Source organism: Drosophila nasuta, chromosome 2L (assembly GCF_023558535.2).
Source record: "Drosophila nasuta strain 15112-1781.00 chromosome 2L, ASM2355853v1, whole genome shotgun sequence".
Classification (NCBI taxonomy): Eukaryota; Metazoa; Arthropoda; class Insecta; order Diptera; family Drosophilidae; genus Drosophila; species Drosophila nasuta.
Genome location: NC_083455.1, coordinates 26,929,178 through 26,951,556, shown reverse-complemented (window position 1 = coordinate 26,951,556; position 22,379 = coordinate 26,929,178). Strand labels below are relative to the sequence as shown.

Genomic DNA, 22,379 nt, shown 5'->3' with positions numbered 1-22,379 from the left:
TGACGTAGTCAATTTACCCCGTCAAAGTGGCTGTGGCATTTAAATGTGTTTGCTGTATGTAAATGTCATGTTCTTGGCTGCAATTGTGGTGCAGCAGCAGCGGCAACATTTTCACTCAGAGGAGCATTTCATTTTTCAATTTGGCCAGGCTTAAACGTGTAATGGGCCAACAATCCAATGGCAAACGAAGGCCAAACAAAAAAGTTGCAAAAGTTGGAATTTTCGTTTCGCGTTTAATTAAGTTGCGAGTCGTGAGACGAAAAGTTTGCAATGAACGCAATGAATCGGGTTGGCTGATTAATATTGCAATTAGTGTTGAGATGTTGCATCTTGATTAATCCAATAAATTGCAGTTAATACCAAGCACAGGAAATTCAGATTCGGATTCTGATTCAACTTCTGCTTCAGCTTCTACTTTTGCTCTGTCGCCCATTTGGTATAAATGTTTTTTCAATTTCAAGCGCCACTTGATAGCATTTGCAATGCTAACGACGAGTGGCATGCAACATGCAAATGCATAAAAATATTCAAGGCTGTTCAAGGCGAAAAAGCGAGGGAGGTGAACGGAAATGGAAACGGAAGCTTAGCCTCAGCCACTGCCCCAGAGATGAAGCGCGTTTATCTTTAACTCAAACATTTGCGACGTTTTCCGCGGCGAACTTTGTGCGGCTTTTCACGCGCTCGCTTTTCCCGCTTTTTCGTTTTTTTATTTGCTGCTGTGCAAATGTTTGCATTGTCGGCTTTCACTTACTGCTGGTCGGATGTCCTTTGCTCCTCCTCCACATCCTGTGGTGTCCACTCTTCACAGTCGTTTAAATTTGGATGAAGCGCTGTTTACTCTCGATTTAATTGGCATGCGAAATCATGAAATTGTTGCAAATGACACGACAAATTAACAGCGTGCGTCTTGTCTATGAAATTCGCATTTTAAAACTGCCAAAAAAAGCAGTATATTATTTATGGATAAGGAAAGCTGCAGCTTCGCCTAGTTAACATATTGCGTAGTTTTTCACTCTTTTTTTTGATGGTTTTTTTTCCCTCCTCCTCCCTTTGCTTTTGTTTTATGAGCGAACCGCCATCAAATGCAGTCAATGGCACCCGAATGTCACTGGGATTTGAGTAGGAAAAAGGCAAAAAAAAGTATTTCAGTTTCAGTTTCGACGAGCTATAAAAAACTGGTACGATATCTGGGCGATATACGAGGGATATAGTGTGTTGTGCAGATGTGCATAAGTATCTCCCAGCCATATGAATGCGTACTAAAGATACATGGACTACACACTCTGTATTTGACACCATCTGCTGCTGTTGTTGTTGGTGCTAAACCAGCTTGACATTTCGCCCTGATATATCGAAGTCAACAGCAGTCGCCCAGGGATGAGCTACAAAGAGAGAGAGAGAGAGAGAGATTGTGGACTGGGGATGATGATGTGGCGGTGGCTTCTAGTGGGAACTGTGACTAAAGCTCTGCTTTACACAGCAGCTGCCACTGCAGTAAAACACTTGCAATTTGTATCATTCGAATTGCAAAGACATGTGGCTTAGTGTATAACACAACAGTGTTGCAAAGTGCCAAAATAAAGTGAACAAAATACTTGAGGAGTTGCAGGAAGTGGAAGTCAAGGCATAATTATGTCACTTTATGAACGATGGAGTGAGCACTTTTTATGTAATTTGGATTATTTATGTGGATAGTTGATAATATACTTGTATAATATATATATGAATTCGAGCATTCGCTAGTGTCGATAGTGCCATCGATTATCGCCGATTATAACGACCGACAAATTTAGATATATTGCTGCTTTTCTTGTAAGAGTATTCTTTGCTCCAGTCAAGGCACTTCACAACTTTTTTGAAGTCTGATCTTATTTATTTATTTATAAATTAATTTATAAGCTAACGTAAATTTACCAGCGCTGGCTGCTTTGGCCTTTGGCTAGGAACAAGTATAATTAAATTATTTACAAAAGGTATTAACTATAATGATTAAATAACTATACATTTAATATGTGCAAGTTATAATTTTAGTTATATTTATATTTTTATATTTGCTGTTTTGATGAAATTGAGGATGAAATTGAGGATGTTAGATATATTAGAGGAAGATGAGTGTGATATGAGAGAGAGTGGGGATTGATCTCTAAAGAATTTCGCACGTAAGGATGTTAATGATGGGCATTCTGATAGTATGTGTGTGAGAGTTATTGGTGAATTGTCTTGGCAGAGATTGCAATAGGAGGAGTTGTTACCCTTTAGTAGATGTTCGTGAGTTGCCAGTGTGTGTCCTAGTTTGATTCTTAGGTATTTTACTTGACGACTTCTTGGGATTTCGGCATGATTCATTTTCCTAATGAGATATTTGGTGCTTGAAGTGTTATTGTTATTAAGTCGATACCATAAGGATGTATCGGGGAATCTATTAAGTTTTGATATAAGAAGATTTTCTTTTAGGAGCTTGTTTATGTCTGACCTTTTGAAATACACACATGTGAAATTACTCTTTTTTATAGTACTTCGCCTCAATATTACAATCTAAAACAATCATTTTTGTTGACAATATTGGCTTTCAAGCCTCTTCCCTATCTCTTATATGCAGTCCTTAGATACTCATTATTATTAATTATTTAAAAAAAATTATTATTTAAAAAAAATCATTGTTTATTATTTAGCAGAGGTTCAGCCAGCATTTTCTTAGTAAACTGTAAACTAGTTGAATTTTCACTTCAACTCATTTGCATTGAATGCAAGTTTTTGTTAAATTTCAAGAGTGTTTTTTTTACCAACAAACGTTTGAGGTTGAGGTCATGTAGAGAGAAAAGAGCACTTACTCAGTGCTACAATAGAAGAACCACTGTGCTGACTTAAAGCTTTGGCACGTTCTTGTGGCAGCTCCAAAATCCACATGCCCCAACTGTCCATGTGTGTGTGAGAGTGTGTGTGAGAGTGTGTGTGAGTGTGGGTTTGGGTTTGTATTTAAATGATTTCATTAGAGACGCGCGTGCCTGAGCATCCCTGGAGTAAAGCAGAGAACGGGACGGGACAGGGCCAAGGCCAGGACTGAAGTTAGAGATGGAGATGCGGCTTTTTGGCCATGTAACGCATTACCTTAACTCATTTATCACCAAATTTAACAGCCAGCATCAAGCTGGAGATGGAGCTGGAGATGGAGCTGGAGATTGAGACAGAGAGATCTGGTCAGCCTCTGGAATGGGTTTGGGTTAAGCCCATCAGAAATTCGACACACTCTTAACCACTTCCCATCTTCTATTTCCGCCCCCTTCGAACGTCGCGTCGTGTAATCGAGCGCTAAGCAAATCGTTTTGTGTGACTTTCATACGTAAATAAGAAGCGGCTGAACGTAATGAAAGCTCCAGCTTCTTTCCTGTTCTTGGCCAGGTTTTCATTGCTGTTCTTTTGTGCATGCGCCAGCAAAATTTGTTAATTTCATTTGCAGAGTTTGCACAAGTTTTAGCTTCACCCGAGGGCATCGCAGCCGCATTTGCAATCGCATTGTTTGTGCTCCTTGCCATTTGAGTATTTGCGACCAGCTCAACTCAGACTCAGAGTCAGAGTTTGGAGCAACTCATTTCATTGTTTGACTCGGTCGGTGGCTTTTTGTTTTTTGTGCTGTGCGAAAACTGACTTGTAATTATGTTTGTCCTTTAATTGTGGCTCATTATGCGTGCGCTCTGATTATGCCATGCCCCAAGTGGCTCAATTAATGTGCAGCACTCCTTTCCTTCCCCTTCCATTCCCTATTCTTCCCCATGTGGAAGGCTTGAAGGTGGGCAGCGTGTGCGTGCTTAGAGGCCACAATTTAATCGCTCGACTGCTGGGCAATTTTTATGCATGTTTTGCCTATTACGACCCTGGCAAAATTCATTTGCAGCTCTCTCTCTCTTGTTTATTTAAAACATAAAACTGAAACTGAAACTAAAGCGAGGCGCAGCTCTTTTTGTTAGCGGAAAATCAGAAAGGGGCCGTAAGCACTTTTGCCAAATGCCCAAAGACAAACAGAGGCAACCCTTTTGAAAACCCCTCGAAGTCCTTCCCTTTTTTTTTTGGTGAAATTGGTTGGCATTATAATTGAAAATATGTTCAATGAAAATGAAAATGTTTGCCAATATCAAGCTGTCCGAGCAAAAGCAACTCAATTATTAAGTGGACCCCAAGGGGTCAACGAGAATAGAGAGAGAAAGTTGAGGAGAAAGAGCAGCAGAATGGAGGAAGGAAGGAAGGCAATGCAAACTTGAAATTGCTCTAATCAAGCTCAGAGAACAACCGGAGATGAGCGAAAGCATGAACATTTCGATTAATTGTTAAGTTGCAGTTTTCCATTTTCCGGTGAAAAGAGAAAGAACAAGAACAAGAAAAGAGTGAACAGGAAACATTCAAGGTTTTGCAGTGCTTTTCATTTGATTCTATTCAAATTCAACAGCTATCAATTGCAATCGAATCAGCAATGCACATTAACACGAACAAGAGAATAATTTATAGATTAACTGCAAGTTGAACCTGAATCACGGTTTCTACAATTCACAATTTCATTATAAATAGAATTTCGATTTAGACTTCATCCCGTAATTGGATTGCTTTTGCATGCGCCACCTTTGAGTGCCAAAAATCGAAGCGAGTAATGAGAATCGCCGTCAGCTGCTGTGTCCATCATAGGAAATGGTGCAAAGTTCTATGAAATATTCAAAATATGCCAATGCGCTGACATTGACAAGGAGCAGATTTGACGACCAACAGAGAAGAGGGCAAAGGGGAAAGGGGCTGGGGACTCGAGGTTATTGTTCGACACGAGGCGGACAACGAACGTTGGTTAAACAAAGGCAAGACGCCAATAAACTTATTTGTCGGTCGCACAAATTGTTGGCAAATATGCGTATAACATAAATAAGACTCCAAAGTGAAGAGTGGTAAAGTGTTGTGTGTGTGCTTGAGTGTGTGGGTGTGTGTGTGTGCCCACAAATGTATGCAACAATAAAAATTGTGGCGCGCATGTAATGAGCCTTTATTTAAGTGGTCGTCATGGCTTGCAGGCCACGCCAGACCAATTGCCGACTAGCTACTGGCAACTGGCAACGGGGCGTATGAATAACGAACACTAAGCTGCTGTCGGACCAAGGACCTAGTCAAGTATTTGATTTGTGTAATAAAGTTGAGGCAGCTGCAAAGAGAATTTTGTAGATTTCTGTAGCCGAAGAGTGCCAAGAAAGTTTTTCCGCACTTTCACCTTACGAAAAACCAAGCTAAAAAGCTGACGCTCATTTGCCTGCTGTGCGTTTCATAAAGTCATTCTGATGGACTTCATTAAACTTTTGAAGCCTCCTCAAAGAGGATTAACAAAGCAACCTGCTGCAAATGAGAGGGGAACGAGGGGGAGGACAAGCAGCTTAATTTGTCAGCACCCCAAAAAAAAAAAAAAAAGGAAATGATGGAAAAACTGTGAAATGTTGAGCTGACTTTTACCCTGTCGAAACGTGTGTCAATAATGATGAAGCATGTTAATTGCGAGTGCTCTAAAAGGGAAGGGGAACGGGAAGGGAAAGGGGAAAGGGAAGAGAGGTACGGTAAAATGTGTTCCATTTAGTTAGGCAGTCGGTTGAGTTGATATATACAGGGATTATGCCAGCCTCATTAGCGTCAATTCTCATTGCGTATGCTCTGACATTTTAGTGGCATGATTAGCTTTCTCTGCCCCTTGCCACATGCCACCTGGCAGCTGCTGCCACTGTCTCTGCGAAATTAGCATGTGATTTGGTTGCCATTCAGGCAATTTGAAATGTCAGTTTAGTCGCAGTTACCCAAGTGCCCGGGCACTCACAAAAAGTGTCATGTTGACTTTTACCTTTTTGCTATTTCACATGCCACCTTCCCCTCCACCTCGCCACGCCTCTTACTTGTTAACTACGCTCTCCTCCTCTCTCTCTTTCTATTCTCCAGCATGTCAGCGTCATGAATGCGCTTTTCTCTTCTCCATCGTGCCTTTAATCCCGCCAGACAGTCAAGGGCGACAGCCTCTACCTCAACTTGAACCTCCGCCTCAACCCTCACCTCTGTATCTCTCTGTCTCTGTCTCTGTCCCTGCCCCAGTCTTTACGCTACTATTGCCACCTTTTGCTACGTCACTGGGCCACGGGATGTTTCATTATGCGGCTGCTTCCTCTTGGGCCACGCAGCAGAACACGCGACACTTTATGCATTTCACGGGCTCTGTTTTTGATTATACCTCATTGGCAAGGGAGTTGAACTCACTTGTGGCGCTCTTAGCTGCACAATATGACAGACAAATTATAGTCCTTAAAGTAGCCAACGATTCACTGAATTAAAGCTTTTTGTAGCGTGTTGGAAAAGTAAAGAAATAAAGCTTATTAAAGCTGTTCCCTTCTTTCGACTCTTTGAAAGCGAATCACAAGCAAACCAATAACATTCTTCATCATTAAAAAAGAGTATTTCCTCTTCGACTAAACGTTCTCTTCTCACCTGAACATGTTTTATATTTGCTTTGCATTTCAACCTCAACTGTCTTTCATTCCGTCTGTTTTTGTCCCTCCATCCCTCCATCTCGCTCATTTATTCGCCGGCTCGTAGGGCGCCTAATTTCATTTGCTTTTCCACCGTTGCCGTCGCGTAATTTATTTCACCGCTAATTTGTATAAATTCTTTTCTCAGTTCGCATTAAAGCGGCGACGAGACATCAACACAAAATGGCCGACATTTCCCTGTCAGTAGCAGTTCAGTTCAGGATGGCAGTTCCCCCCCCCCTCCCGCTCCTCTTTGCTTTCTACATCTTTTTATGGCCTTTGTTGTTTATGTGCTTTCGCCTGGCTGCAGTTCAGTTCTTACATTCGATGTTATTGTTGTTGTTGCTGTTTTTGCTGTAATTCATGCACCTTTGTGCTTATAATTAAGTGTCTGGACTCACCGCGGTTCATCCCCCTTGGCCCCGCTTTTTTTCCCCGCTTCGCCCAGGCTTTGTTGTTCGGCGTTTAGTGTGCGAATTTATGACTGTTTTATGGGAGCATAAGTTTCATTAGTGCGTAATAAATCAAAGTAACTGGAAGGAGAGGGTTTTAAGACTTTCGTGTGCCATCCGCATTTTACTCATGACGAATATTTAGTGTGTTTATTATCTTGTCAACAACCAACTCATTGCCAAATCTCTTTGTCACGCTGTGGGCACTAAATTACGCTCATCGAGCGACCTAATTAGCCCGCCAACTCACATTTATTGTTATCCCAGTGACAGACCCAACTAATATATCATTGACAACATATTTTTTTCGAATCAGAACTTGCTCATGCCTTTTCAAATTCATAACAGTTTGCGCCCATAATCGATAAATTGTTCTCGATAAGTTGGGAACAGTTTTTACATTAGCAAAGACATGAACCCACGTGCGGAAAAGTGCGCAACGTGAAGTTGGCTGCTAACGCAGTATTTGTCTTTGGCGCGCAACGCAAACTTTCACTCACTTGAAGTTGTCTGCTCAACGCAAATTGTGACTCACGTTAAGTTGGCTGCGCAACGCAAATTTGAGTTCAATTAGCGCGTCATTCAAACATATATTTTTCTTTATGGGTATTAAGTTATTTTTAATATCGCAAACCAGATTTTGTAATGAACACGTAGGGATAATTTTATTGTACTATAATTTTAACAGCTTTGACTCAGTCAGTAATCTTTGAGGGGTAATTGCGAAATTCACCTGCATTCTGTTAATTTAGCCTTGAGTAGAGTAATTTACTTAAATTTAACTGGATAGCAACACAGCGGGAACAAATGGAAAATGCATTATTAATTCTGAAAATAGCAATTTGCCTTTAGCTTTGTTTGCAATAAACATTATGTTGATTACAACTTTACGGAAACGTGGAGCAACATTTACACACAGGGCACAATCCCTAGAACTTTGTGCTTCCGCCAGTTGCCAGTTGCCAAGTGACTAAGTAGCTGGGGCCAACTGGAGACAAGACAAATGCGCCACTGACACGTGTTAAGAATTCCGCACATGGCGAGTTGAAATGCCACACAGTCAGCACTCTCCAGACGAAGAAGGAGACGGCGACTTCTCATGCATATGCAGAGTCGTCTGGTAAGACGAGCCCGCCCAGAGACCAGAGAAGCAGTCCCTTTTTAGTTACCTCTCTCTTTCTCTCGCTCTGCACACATTTCATAACAAATGACTAACAACATGGCCCAGTCAGTTACAAGGCAGCAACGACAATCGCAGGCTAGATAAACAGCAGCAACAGTAGATGCAGATGCAGAATCAGATACATGTGCATGTATCTTGCATCGAGTCGAGTCGAGTTGATTCCCAGCTGTATATCTGCATGTGCACAGCGGGCCGATTAAGCGAAATGATGATCAAAGTGCTGCAGCTCCAGTTGGGGCAGCTATTGATTGCGTGTGGCAAATAAATGCCAATGTCCGAAAGTACGATACGAGTACGAGTAAAGTTGCAACAGGCAACAGGCGACTGCCAACTGAGTGCACAGGAAGCGCCTCGCTCTATGCTTATCTCGATCTCTGTTATCTGCGACTGCATCGCTCAGCGGTCAGTTGAGATGCGAGCGGGAGACAGAGAGAGAGAGAGGGGAGCACTGACATGGCGGAAAGCGCCAGCTTAATATTCAATTTGTGCAAACGTTTGTTAAATAAGTCTCTGCACTGTTTTCCCCCTCTCTCTCTCTCTCTCTCTCTTTCTCGCGCTGCTGCTGCCTTGTATTTGTATATTGAAAATTGGCTTGGACCTTGGTGGCAGCTTAACAAGGCGCAGTTGCCAATTCACCAACTTGCAACAATTCCCAATTCCCAACAGCAACGGCAGCAGGCAAGGGCTGGGCTGGGGCAAGCAATCAGCGGGCTGTGGCAAGCACGTACAGAGCAGCTTCCGCGCCTCGCAACTTGTTGCTGGCAACACTTCATTTATTTTGATAACCATAAGATTGCGAATAAAAAAGAGCAACAACAAGAACAACAGCAACTCAAACTCTCCATAATCCCAGGTCAACCCTTAGCCTGTTGCGCCTTGATTGAAATTGCAGCCGACGGGCCACAGACAACACACACACACACACACACACACAAACACTCTCAAATACACGCAAACCAGACTCGAGGCGCATTCGCCACGCATTTTCAATTCGGTGGTCAGGTGTCAGATGACCGCGCCGAAGTTGACAACTGACACGACGCTCCAGGGCCATTTGGCAGCATCCGCAGCAAACAGTTTTCCCTTCTGCTCCCGTCCCGATTTTGTGTCTGGCCAGTGGCATTGACATTGGCTTGCCTAACCCAAACTAGGTGCAGCTGTTGAAAGTCAATTAATGCAAACCGAATATCGAAAATTAATACAGGAGATAGGCTGGGGAATGCCAGTAATTTGTAGAGGAAAATACTGGAGGTACCTTAAAGAAAACCTTCTTTCTATCCCTTGACTTTTCTTTATTGATCACATTTACTAAGTTATCCTTTGGCTCTCTTTATTGTCTACAGGGTATCCCCTGGAATGCTAGAAATTTATAGAGGAAAATACTGGAGGTACCTTAAAGCAAATCTTCTTTCTGTATTGTCCGTAACTGTGCAATCCCTTGACTTTTATTTATTGATCACATTTACTAAGCAATCTTTGACTGTCTTTATTGTGTACAGGGTATCACATTTACTAAGCAATTCTGTGACTATCTTTATTGGGTACAGGGTATCACATTTACATACGCCTCTGATTGCTGAGTGCTGATTGCTGTCGTCGTCATCGTCGTTGTCGACAGGTTACGGTAAATGTCATAAATCCCTCGTGCTAACTGTACTGCATGCATTTCAGTTGGCCTCACAGGCGTGGGTAGAAGAAGTCGGCGAGGGAGGCACACCATGTACTAGTTACATACGAGTATTTTATCGTGCCTGCCAGCTTGCCAGTTTCCCAACTTGCCAGCTTAACAGCCTGCCTTATAAGGCTCGGCTCTCAGGGCTTGCCGAATGTTGCCCAGCTGTGTCAATGGCCATGGCTTTGCTTTTTGCCTTTTGCCTTCTGCTATTGTTGTGGCTCGCTTTGCGCATATGCAATGCCCTCCCTTCCCACCTCCTTCTTCGCCCACTGACCCGCATCCCTTGCTTGCATCAGATATCTTTGGTAATTTTTCAGACGAGGCTGATTGTTCAGTGAGCCCGACTTTACAGTCTGACTTAGTTTTCTGCACGAGGTCATCGCTTGCGGTCGGACCGCCCGCTGCAACTGTCTGTCTCTCAGTCAATTCAGTCTTTTTCTCTGTCTGTCTGTCTGTCCAGTCTATCATCTATCTGACTGCTGTGACTGTCTCCTGACTGTTTCTTACTCAGTTTGGCATTTTTATCTATTGCCGCGCACGTCGAGTCACCTTAACGGTGCTTTCTCAACGCTCGAGTTCTCCAATTTGATTTCCTTACCTTACCTTTGCATTTTCGCATGCTCCCCGCGCTCCCCAGCCCCCTCGCTATTCGTTTCCAGACTGCGACCAGACCCCCCGGCTTGGGTTCGTTCCGCGCAACGCAAACAAACAATTAAAGTCATCAGAACTGTGTTGCCATTGTCGAGACTTACCGCACACACTTGTTGACTGGATCGGAACATGCCACACGAATTTCCCTCACAAATTCCCTTCTCTCTTGATCTTTTTCTGTTTTGTGGTTACATAATGTTATGCGATAGAAATGTCATAAATAAATTACACACAAATCATGGGAATACTTTTATTATATATACAAATATATTTGATTTTATTAGATAACGTCAAATAAATTATAATAATAGTATCTCATTTTCTTCTTACAGATAAGGAATTACTTCGCCTGACGGAGTTGGAGGAGCTCTACAGCTACAAAGTATTTAAAATCGATGAAAATTCCAGAATAAGTAAAAGTAAAATTTTTGGATGGCGGTTTCCAGGTTTAAATAACAACTACAACTCTCGATGTTATCCACTTTTAGATAATATGTGGAGCAATTTAAATACCAGACCAGAACTTAATATAGAAACAAGGAAACTTATCTTGAAATTCGCCAGGACACTTTTGCAATTAAATTACTTTATAATTGTTTGTTGCTGTTTTATGTTTGCCTGGTATTTGACTTGTGTGTAACTTAATAATCATCTTTTATATTTAATTGTACCATGTTAACGTTGTTTAAATTTAATTATAATTCACTTACTTAATTATAATTCACCGCATAGATACGACGAAAAATAAATAATATGTATTTTAAAAATGTAACGAATTATCTTATTTGTTGTTTATTTGCAATTTTAAAATTTGAAATTGGCGCATTAAAAATGGAAATTATATAGCATACTTTTAGGGTGCACCAATTATTTGAAATTTGCCAGGTGCACGATATCTTGAAAACTACAAGGACGATTTGAATGTCCTTTGGCAGGATCATAGGTCTCACCAATAGATTGATTTTAACATGCGACGCGCAAGGATCAGACAGGATACGGCCGAGATATTCGCTATTATTTGTATACAAAAAAAGTCCTTAAAACTTGGCTGTTTACAGGACATTCGTCCTTTTAAGTATGACAATCAGTTTCTATTGAAAAGAGATATCCTTGTGCCAAAGGACATCGTAATCGTCCTTCAAATGGCCGATATATGGCGAAACAAACAAAACTAAAATTTTGATATTGGTGCCAAAAAATTCAATTTTTGTTGCATACTTTGAGGGGGGTACCAGGAATAGTTTTTCGAAAATAGGCTATATCTCGGCCATATCCTGCCGCATTTTCGAAAGACACACATTGCCAGGATCACAAGGACGAACTCCATTGATCTGCATCAAAAAATTATGGGGTCATCTAAGGATCCAACACTTGTAATTTTTTGGTCCGCGGGTCATGAGAAAATGCTAAAATTTGCCAAGTGCAGTATATCTCGAAAACTACAAGGACGATTTGGATGTCCTTTGGTAGGATGATAGGTCTTACTAAAAGTTTATATTTGACGCAAGTCCTGCAAGGATCAGACAGGATACGGCCAATATATACGCTATTTTCTGTATACAAAAAAGTCCTTGTAACATGGGTGTTTGCAGGACATTCGTCCTTTTTGATATGCCAATCGGTTTCTATTGAAAAGAGTTATCCTTGTGCCAAAGGACATCCCGATCGTCCTTCAAATGGCCGAGATACGGCGGAATTCTGAATTTTCGGCCAATTTTTCTATACCTACCCCTTGAAAAAATTTGAGGTCGTTTTTTTTTAAGGATCCTTAAAATCCTTGAATGGCAATCGATAGTCCTGGCTCCCCTGAGCTCAAAAAGGTATGTCCTGATAAGATCCTTCACGATTTGACAGAGATATGAAGAAAAAACAAAATAAATTGAATTTTAACGGATTTCTATTATTGTCGGTTATTTTTAAATTTCAAAATTGAAACTGGCTCCTGAAAAAAAAATTTTGTATGGCATACTTTTAGGGTGTGCCCAATTTGAAACTCGCGCGGGAAAATTAAATTATTTCACAGCATACTTTTAGGGTGCGCCAAGGATATTTTTTTCAAAAACAAGCTATATCTCGGCCATATCCTGCCGCATTTTCAAAGGACACATATTGCCAGGATCACAAGGACGAACTCCATCGATCTGCATCAAAAAATTATGGGGTCATCTAAGGATCCAACACTTGAATTTTATCAGTCCGGGGGCCGAAGAAAACGGGCCGAAATCAGAAATTCCAGGATATCTAGAGAACCGCAAGGACGATTGGGATGAAATTTGGCAGGATAATAGTCCTTGCCAAGAAACTTCGATTGACACTAGTCCGACAAGGATCGGACTGGATATGGCCGAGATATAAGCTATTTTCTCTGAACAAAAAAGTCCTTGTAACTTTGTTGCTTACAGGACATTCGTCCTTTTTGATATGCCAATCGGTTTCTATTGAAAATAGTTATCCTTGTGCCAAAGGACATCCCGATCGTCCTTCAAATGGCCGAGATACGGCGGAATTCTGAATTTTCGGCCAATTTTTCTATACCTACCCCTTGAAAAAATTAAAGGTCCTTTTTTTTTAAGGATCTTTAAAATCCTTGAATGGCAATCGATAGTCCTGGCTCCCCTGAGTTCAAGAAGGTAAGTCCTGACAAGATGCTTTACGATTTGACAGAGATATGGCAAAAAAAAACAAAATAAATTGAATTTTAACGGATTTCTATTATTGTCGGTTATTTTTAAATTTCAAAATTGAAACTGGCTCCTGAAAAATAAATGTTGTATGGCATACTTTTAGGGTGTGCCTAATATGAAACTCGCACAGTAAAATTTAAATTTTATAGAGCATACTTTTAGGGTGCACCATGCTATTTTTTTTTCCAAAACAAGCTATATCTCGGCCATATCCTGCTGCATTTTCAAAGGACACATATTGCTAGGATCGCAAGGACGAACTCTATCGATCTGCATCAAAAAATTATGGGGTCATCTAAGAATCCAACACTTGTAATTTTTTGGTTCGCGGCTCATGAGAAAACGGCAAAATTTGAAAATTCCAGGATAACTGGAGAACTGCAAGGACGATTTGGGTATCCTTTGGCAGGATGGTAGGCCTCATGAAAACTTTTCGTTTAACACATGGCCGGCAAGGATCGAAAAGGATACGGCTGAGATATACACTATTTTCTGAATACAAAAAAGTCCTTGTAACTTGGCTGTTTGCAGGACATTCGTCCTTTTTAGTATGCCAATAGGTTTCTATTGAAAAGAGTTATCCTTGTGCCAAAGGACATCCCGATCGTCCTTCAAATGGCCGAGATACAACGGAATTTTGGATTTTCGGCCAATTTTTCTATACTCCCCCCTTGAAAAAATTTAAAAATTTTAAGGCAGATTTTTTGTTGATATTTTTAGAATCCTTTACTGCTAGTTGATAGTAATGTTGACCTTGTTTACAAAAAGGTATGTCCTTGCTAAATTTATTTTGATTTGACCGATTTATGGCTTAAAAACGAATGTAATTTTCAGGTATACTAAAGGATATTAGTTTTGAAAAACACTTAATATTTCAACTTTATAAACAATATAATACTTTTATATAAAATATAATACAATTTTAAAAATATATTAGTACAATTTTTTACATAGAATCTAAGGCATTTCAAATTATTTACTAGTTCTCATTGTGTTTGGTTAAAGGCATTGTATCTCACAGTTAAACACTTTGAGGTGATAATTGGTTTGTTGGCGTGTGCTTCTAGTTGGCGCCCCAATTTGGTAACCCAGTCTTGGGGTAATCTATCCGTAACAGAGCGGAGCAGAGTGCTGCACCTTGTGCCACATTTGAGTAGCACTTAGCACCTCCTCCCTGGTTGCCTCTTGAGTGGCCTTCCTTCTGATGATGATGATGTGTGCAACTGTGCCGCATTATAAATGTTTGTTGCCTGATTAAAATGTAAATCATTCGCAAGAAGAATCCATGTTAAGTGTGCTTGGCAGACAACGAATCTGAAATTGCAGAAATTCTCAGTAAATTTTGCTTTCGAAATCAACGAAATTGTAAATGGGATGAGAGGAGGTTTAGGGTTAGGTGCTGAGGTTATGGGGCTGAGACGAAAGCTTGGTCTACGGTGTGTAACTTGTTATTTGCTGTAATTAATTTTGAAGCCAAAGTGCTAATTAATTCAGAGCGCGAGTGAGCGAATGAATGGCTTCAGGTGAAGGCGTTGGAAGCGTAAAGCAAATTGTGCTCAACATCCGCTGGACAGCTGTTGCTGTTGTTGTTGTCGTCATTGTTGTTCGCAGAGAAGCACAGAAGCTGCCGCCACACAATTAATGGTCAGAGCAAAGCCCAAAGTTAGGCGCTGCCAAAGTAATTTCTCAAGAATTTTTAGAAGCAACAGGAAACTTGCATAACTGTACGCGCAGAGTTCGGCAAAACTCTAGTAGCTTCTTAATGGAGATTGTGTTGCGGTTGCTGTTGTGGCTGTTGTGGTTGCAAGACTTACGCAATGCGACTGCTAAATGTCAGGCCAAATCAGAGATGAGATGTCCCGCCGCGTCGCCGTCGAGCTAGGCAAAAGTGATCTCAGGCAGCCGCCAGCAGGCAGCAGCCAACTGAGCCAATAGTAACGCCTACCAATACCTTTAATTATAGTCCCAGCCCGCCAAGGACTGCAGCCCCCGGGGGCTAAAGTGTGTGGCTCTCTAGCTCAAGTCAGAGCTGTGTGTCTTTTCAGCTCTTCAGTCTCTTCAGTTGTTGCTGTGGCCAAACATGACGCACGTATAGAAAACATATTTCAAACTAAACAAACTCATCAGAAAAAACGCTGGAACGCGTGCAAAATTAAAAGTAAAGCGAGAAAAAATGTAGACAGGGCGACAGCAACTGAGACAGCAACTGAGACAGCGACTGAGACAACAACAGCATCGAGATCTTGTTGGATCTCAAAGCGTATAGAATGCCGCTTGTTATGCGCTGCACAGCGCCAAGGTCGTCTGATTTGATCGTTTGGGGCGTTCACTGGGGCTGCTCCCCCTTTAGTGCCGCAGGTGACGTCACCTCACGGCACAGAACGCATTCATTTGGTCACAAAACAGTTGGCCAGAAAACGCCCACGCCGCCAGCGAAACTAGCTGGAAAATGGCTAAACTTTCTGTTTCTGTTTCTTTTTCTGTTTCGGCTTTAGCTTTGTGCAAAGCCTGGCTGGCAATTTAGTAATTATAAAATGATTAATTTTTGTGCATTTTCTCAACACCTTCCACTTAGCAGCGAAGAACTCTGCTGGCTCTGGGTGCGGACCCTGGGCCAGGCGTTAAAGCTCAACTACTGTCGATTTAAGTGCCGTTGGGCCCATTGACCATTGCCCGTTGCTAGTTGTCCGCTCATAGGGTATCATTAGGCCCGGCAAAACAATTTAAAATAACTGCCGCAACTAGCATAATAATATTAAGAGACGATGGCGACTCTTCTCTCAACTCAGTCTTGGCCATAGATGTAGACAATTTTCATAATGGGCAGAAATAAATCTGCAAGCTGCAGCCGGAGTTACAGTAACTGCCACAGCTAAAGCTAAAGATGCCACAGCAGCATCCCTGGGAACCTGAGAATGCGCTGCACAACTTAATTAATAAACTAATGAGCAGTTTGCAGGCAGCCAAACGAGGTGCATTCTCATTCTGATTCCCATTCTCGGTATGGACACCGCCCGAAGACACAAACTGACAGAGATAATCTGCCATCGGACTCAACCACCTCCACCTCCCTCCCTCGCTTCCCTCCTCTCTCTTGATCGCTTTGAACCCAGCCTATTTGCAAAAGATCAGTAAGAAATTAAAATAAATGTGCAACGTGCAAAAATGCCAAAAGATATCGCGCTAAACTAAAGCTGCGAACGTGTTGAGCAACCCAAAAATAATACAAAAATGTTTGATTTATGCCCCAGCTTATTGGGAAATGCCCCCCCCCTTGGGAATACGTGACCGTAAAGTGATATGAAAGTGAAACAAGTAAGAGACTTAAGATTTACTCAATACTCTGACATCACAAGCAGATGCCCTTGAAGCGCATTAAAGCTCTTTATAATTATAATAAAGGTTAAAGTCAACGGACTTCAATTGTTACTGGCCTAAAATGTGACTACATATTCATATCTAATAATCATATAAACAGTGAGATAGAAATAGAGATAGAGTGAGAGAGAGAGGGAGAGTGAGAGAGAAAAAGAATTGGCTGTTGCTTGAGTCATTAGCGCTTTATAATTTTAATAATAATTATTGGTATAAAAGAGGCAACTTAAGTTGAGTTAACCAACAAAATAGTTAACCAAAAAACCGTAAAATATAGTATGAAATGTTTTGACTTTAACATTCCTTTATATATCCACATATATCGCGAATAATTATAACATATAAACAAGGAGAGAGAGAGACTCAAAAAGAGATTGATCGAAAAAGAAATAGTTGTTGCTTGAGTCGTTAATATTAATTATATCTACATATGTTATAACAGAGGCAAAGAAATTGATCTTTCTTATCGGACAAAAGGGAATTTTTTACTACCCAAAAATGCGAATAATTCCTCTAATGATCATATAAACAAAGAGAGAGACTCACAAAGAGAGCGATAGAAAAAGAAATTGATCTTAGTTATCGGACAAAAGGGAATTTTTACTAGCCAAAAATGCGAATAATTCCTCTAATAATTATATAAATAAAGAGAGAGACTCAAAAAGCGAGCTATAGAAAAAGAATTGACAGTTGTTTTGCATTTTTTTGTGTTTCATTCAAAGATTATATCTGTCTGCTTTTATGACTGTCGTATTGAATAGCTAATATCATCATAAACCCAACAGTTAGATGTGGCCATAAATTCACGAAATAAAGAGAAGTCGTAGGCAGCGAAGACGCTACTCGGAGCATGTCATTAAGTTGTGTCGGGATTTGCGAAGCGTTTTACGCCTTTTTGCCCATTTATGTATGAATCTGAAAGTGTTTGTCTGAATGATGTTCAACTTACCGCCACTTGTCGGCTGCTGTTCAAATGATGTCTGAGCTTGCGTTGAGCTTATAAATATTAATGGTCTAGACACTAGACATATATATATAAGATATAAGCATCAGTCGGATGACGAGTTGCGAATTCTTGAGCAGCGGCTCATCCTGCAGAGCGGGACCGAAAGGGAAACCGTGTCGAAGTAAATCATTTTCATTTCACTCGCTGGTTTAATTATCACAATTTCAGATTTGGTGCATGTTCTGTGGCCGTGTTTGCCTCTTGGCTTTGCACAGCTCATAAATTGCGGCACGAACAAGTTGATGCTGACGGCGACTGCTGAAAAACAACAAAAAAGTAAAGAGAGAGAACGTGAAGCAGCAGCAGAAGCACACAAGTTGAAATATTTATGGCAACTTGTAAATTGAAAATAGTCTTAGTTTTCTTAGCTGCAATTGCAATTGCAACTGCAACTGCAACAGCTATGGCAATAGCAGGTCCTATTCAAATCAATGAAAACTGATAGCCTTGGAGGCAACAACAACAAGTCGACTTCTAGAAGATGCGCGTATTAACATAGACACAGCCCTAAGTATAGAGGGAACAACTCTCCCTAGACCAAAGATGGCACCGGCCATGGCAACTTGCAACAGCTTTTAAGCGACATGCCAACACTTGCATCTTCTCCCCCTCTCTCTCTCTGTGTGCAACAAACGTATCATTAACAAGTCACGACAAATTCGCGGTCAGACATTTGAAAAGCCAATGCCAAATTTGGTGAGGACAACGCCGACAGTTGGGCCTGCCAATGGCATTAGATAAACTGCAACTTCAACTCCAACTCCAACTCCAACTACGACTTCGACTCTTCGACTTCGACTTGGATTGCGACTCTTTGCTGGGCTGGTATCAAGTGCCAAGTGCCAAGTACATGGACAGGTTGTGGCGACTGCCGGCGGCGGCTTTGAACCACAGAGACCACCGTCAGTTGCGAGGTGTGAAAAATCTAAAATGCAAACACGAATGCAAGTGCGAATCCGAGTGCCACAATCTCTCCACTTCACTCCCCTCCACTCCACTCCATTTGTAGTTGCTCCCCTGGGCACTGCCCAAAAATAAGCAAAAAAAACAACTAAGAAAGCTATAGTCGAGAGTGCTCGACTGTGAGATACCCGCTAGTGCGGTATTAATTTTAAAATATACAAAATTAATATACCTCAAAAGCTACTAAAAATATACCAAAGGTTATATTTGGTATATTCATACAGTACTGCATTCACAATATACCACAGTGCGGCAATAGTTTTAAAATATACCAAAAATACTAAGAATATACCAAGCTAATATACCAAACATACTACCAAAAATACTAAAAATATACCAAAAGTTATATTTGGTACATTAATACAGTACTGCATTCGAAATATACCACAGTGTGGCAATAATTTTAAAGTATACTAAAAATACCAAAAATATACCAAGCTAATATACCAAAAATACTGCCCAAATACTACCAAAAATACTACAAATATACATAAAGTTATATTGGGTATATTTATATAGCACTACATTCATAATATACCATAGAGTGCAAAATATACAAGATTGTCAGCCAAAGTAACTAAGACCCATATAGACGGACACAGAGAAATGAAGTTATAATACCCTTCTAACCTACGGATAACGGGTATAAACCGAAGGAAACAAAAGCGAAAAGGAGGGAAAACTCCTCCTCTGTTGGATTCGATTCGATATGTTTTTTTTTTGTGTGTGTGGAGAGGGATTTGATTCTCATACGCATGAATTATTTATTTCGATTGTCTGGCGCGTTGCTTGGCATTATTTTTAGTGGCCATAAAGAGCCAGTGAATTTATGAGTCAAGCAGAGCAAAGCGATCGGACTTGGGAGTCGAAGATGGGAGTCTGCAGCAAGAAGCAAGCAGCAAGCGCAATCGCGATCGCTCAAATTATCGCAAGGGGCATGCAAAATTTATTAACAAACATAAAAATTGCTCCAGAATTTATTTCATCTTAATTCAATTTAACAACTTAAACAGCCATAAAGTGTTCACATAGTAAATCAATGGCAGACGATGATCATATAGTCAGTCGATCGTAGTAGCCCAAGCCTAGACTCTGCTCGGAGAGTCTCCTGGCAATCGCCTTGTGCCAATGTGAATTTATGAGCTGTGCATAAAAATGAGTCAAAACAAATTATGCCGCCAGTCGGCAGTCGGCAGTCGGCAGTCGCGAGTTGGAAGTTGGCAGTTGGATTGACAGCTCGGAGCAGGAATGATAACCGAAGCAGCCACAGCGAGCGATTATGATGTGAGCGAGAGTCTGCTGCCAAAGATTTCGATCGGACGTTGCAACAATTTCGAGGCATTAATCATAAAGTTGAACGAGATTCGAGATTCAAGATTCAAGATTCGAGGGTGGATCAGAGATCGATACTCTCACTCGACGATAAGAATCAATTCGCCATTTTAGAATGCAGCCCTTGGGCTATTCTATTCTTAGAGACTCTGACATCTTCTTTGATGTATTCGAAATTAAATAATATTTTATGGTGAATTATTTATTGGATGAGCAGCATGTTGAATAATTTAGAATAATTTAGAATGGGATTAATGCAAGTGAAACTATCGTATTCGGTATTCCGTATTCAACTCTAGCTCTGGCAATAGCAGCCATCGGCAGAGTTCTTCTTGATCCAGTCGATGAACTTGCTCACTCTGGCATAGACACCAGGCGCATTGGCCTGAGCACAGCCGTAGCCAAAGGACACCACACCAGCGAGTTTGTAGCGACCCTCGTTGACAATTAGAGGACCGCCACTGTCGCCCTGGCAGGCATCCTTGCCACCGGACTTGACCAGGCCAGCGCAGAGCATGACTTCGGAGATCTTCTCCTTGTAGCGCGTCGTCCTGCACTGTTGGTTCGTGATGATGGGCACTTCGACCTCCTGCAGATAGTTGCTGGTGGTGCCGCCCTCCTTGATCAGACCCCAGCCCGCAACGGTGGCCTAACGTTCATATGTTCATACACTCTCAATTATAGCTAATCAAATACAAAAGACTTAACCGACAAACTTACCGTCTTGCCATCAAAGTTGTGGTTAACATCGGGCAGACAAACGGGACGCATGTTGGCACCCAAAGGTACAACAGAGTCGAGCTTGAGCAGCGCCACATCGTTGACAATGCGTTGTGGATCGTAGTTGGGATGGACTGTGGTCTTGATCACCTTGCGCACAATGCCAGGATCCTGCGAGGATCTGTCCAGCTGCAGCAGGCGAATGCTGATCTGATCCCTGTTGCCGTGCACACAATGAGCAGCAGTCAGAACGTAGCGATCGTTGATCAGCGAACCGCCGCAGAAGAGACGCGGATAGTAGCGACCCTTCACCAACTGAGCGGTCCAAGGATACTTGTTGGTGCGCACCTGCTGGCCTCCCACTATGCGATTGACATTGGGCAAGCCGCAGACTGGAAAAGAAGAGAGAGAAAGAATTAAATAGAGAAACTCTTTGCTTTACTCGTGTTACTCACAGCAGTTGGCTTTGGTGGTGCATTGATTGCGAGCTCCTTTACGCGCTCTGCCCTCGTTGAGTTCGTTCTGGTGAGCCACAAGATCGACGACATCCTCGAAGCGTTCATTCACAGTCCTCAGCTGATCCTTGGGCGCATCGTAGTTGTATTGAGCCAGCGCCAGGCTGCAGCCGAGCAGCAGCAGCGCTAGTTGGGAACGCATCTTGGTGTTGTCTGGAGTTGTCCGGAGTCGGGGTGGAAAGTGACGCTGATGTTTGCACAGCGCCAGCTACTTATACCGCCACAGCGAATGTGAATGTTGTTGTTGCCAAAAATATGAATGTTTTATTGGAGTTTTGCGATTTGCTTCATTTCATTTCTTTTCTTTCTTTCTTTCTCCGCTTTCTTTGTTTGCTTTCAGGTTTATTTGCATAACACTTTAAAACGCTGCCTCAACAACAACAGAAATCAACAATAATCAGCAGCAGTCAGAACAACAGCAAAAAAAAACAAATAAACTTTTGGCTCTTAATTCGTTGCTTGAGAAAAGTGGAGCAAAACTTGAAGCCGCCTCCGCAAGCGGAGCGCTGCTTAATGGACTTTTAATGCCCTTGCTCTCGAGAGGCTTAGGCAGACTCATCGTCATAACGATCTTCGACGTCGACGTCGACTTCGAGTTGAGCCGCCTCTGACCCAGCTCTGGCCAAAAATAAACTGCAAATTCCGCAACTCAACTCGAGTCAAATTCATGCGATGCGCTGCGCTGAGTTGGCAATTTCACGAGTGTCTCTCTGACTGAGTCTCGATTGTGGATTGAGCATAAATACTGCAGCACTTGCAGCATAAATATCCTTTAAGTGCCAGTTATCCGGTATCATCATTAACCACACAGCCAAACGCCCGCTTTCACGCTGTTGCGCATAATTTACAAGACTTTAACTTACATTCAGTTGCTGCTCAGCCTCCTCACAGTATTCTCCTTTTTTTTTTTTTGGCATATTTTACTTGGCTGTCCTCTCTGTGCCCGCAGGCTGATCATATTTTCTGGCCCCGGAATGTCGTCGCTTTTGGTGTCTGCCCCCAAAAATGGCATGCCCCAAGCTGCAAGCTGCAAAAGAAAATACAAAATATGAATAACATTACGGTCAAGAATAAGAGCGTGTGTCGTTATGCAACATGTGGCACTTGCGGTGCGGCAAGCGGCAAGCGGCGCGTGCATGAAATTGCCAATTTAATAATATTTTAATTAATAAATTATGTAGGACAACCCGAAATCAGACTGCAACTCAAGAAGCCATTACCTTTTTTATGGCCCATAAGTGCAGCTTTTTATAGCGTCTCTCTTCTTCTTTTTTGCTTCGCAGATTCAAT

At 41.6% G+C, this 22,379-nt stretch overlaps 1 protein-coding gene and 1 long non-coding RNA gene across 4 annotated transcripts in view; one reads left to right on the top strand and one right to left on the bottom strand.

The window, feature by feature from the left end:
- The window catches only part of LOC132783773 (uncharacterized), a 98,082-nt gene extending 86,899 nt beyond the window's left edge, over positions 1-11,183 (top strand). Inside the window, exons 5-6 of one of the 3 annotated variants that reach the window (XR_009632188.1) lie at positions 10,827-10,913; positions 10,983-11,183. This is a non-coding gene — a long non-coding RNA (uncharacterized LOC132783773). Of the gene's footprint in view, positions 1-10,826 lie in introns of all 3 variants that reach the window. The other 2 variants (XR_009632189.1, XR_009632187.1) reach the window with 2 other exon arrangements.
- An 8,842-nt stretch (positions 11,184-20,025) lies between these two features.
- LOC132783770 (trypsin-1) lies at positions 20,026-22,078 on the bottom strand. The gene is made up of 3 exons (XM_060789130.1): positions 21,030-22,078; positions 20,575-20,966; positions 20,026-20,503 (listed from the first exon to the last, which is right to left on the bottom strand). Exons 1-3 carry the CDS (start codon positions 21,229-21,231, stop codon positions 20,150-20,152), a joined length of 948 nt encoding a protein of 315 aa, XP_060645113.1. The 5' UTR covers positions 21,232-22,078; the 3' UTR covers positions 20,026-20,149.
- Positions 22,079-22,379: the final 301 nt, after the last annotated feature.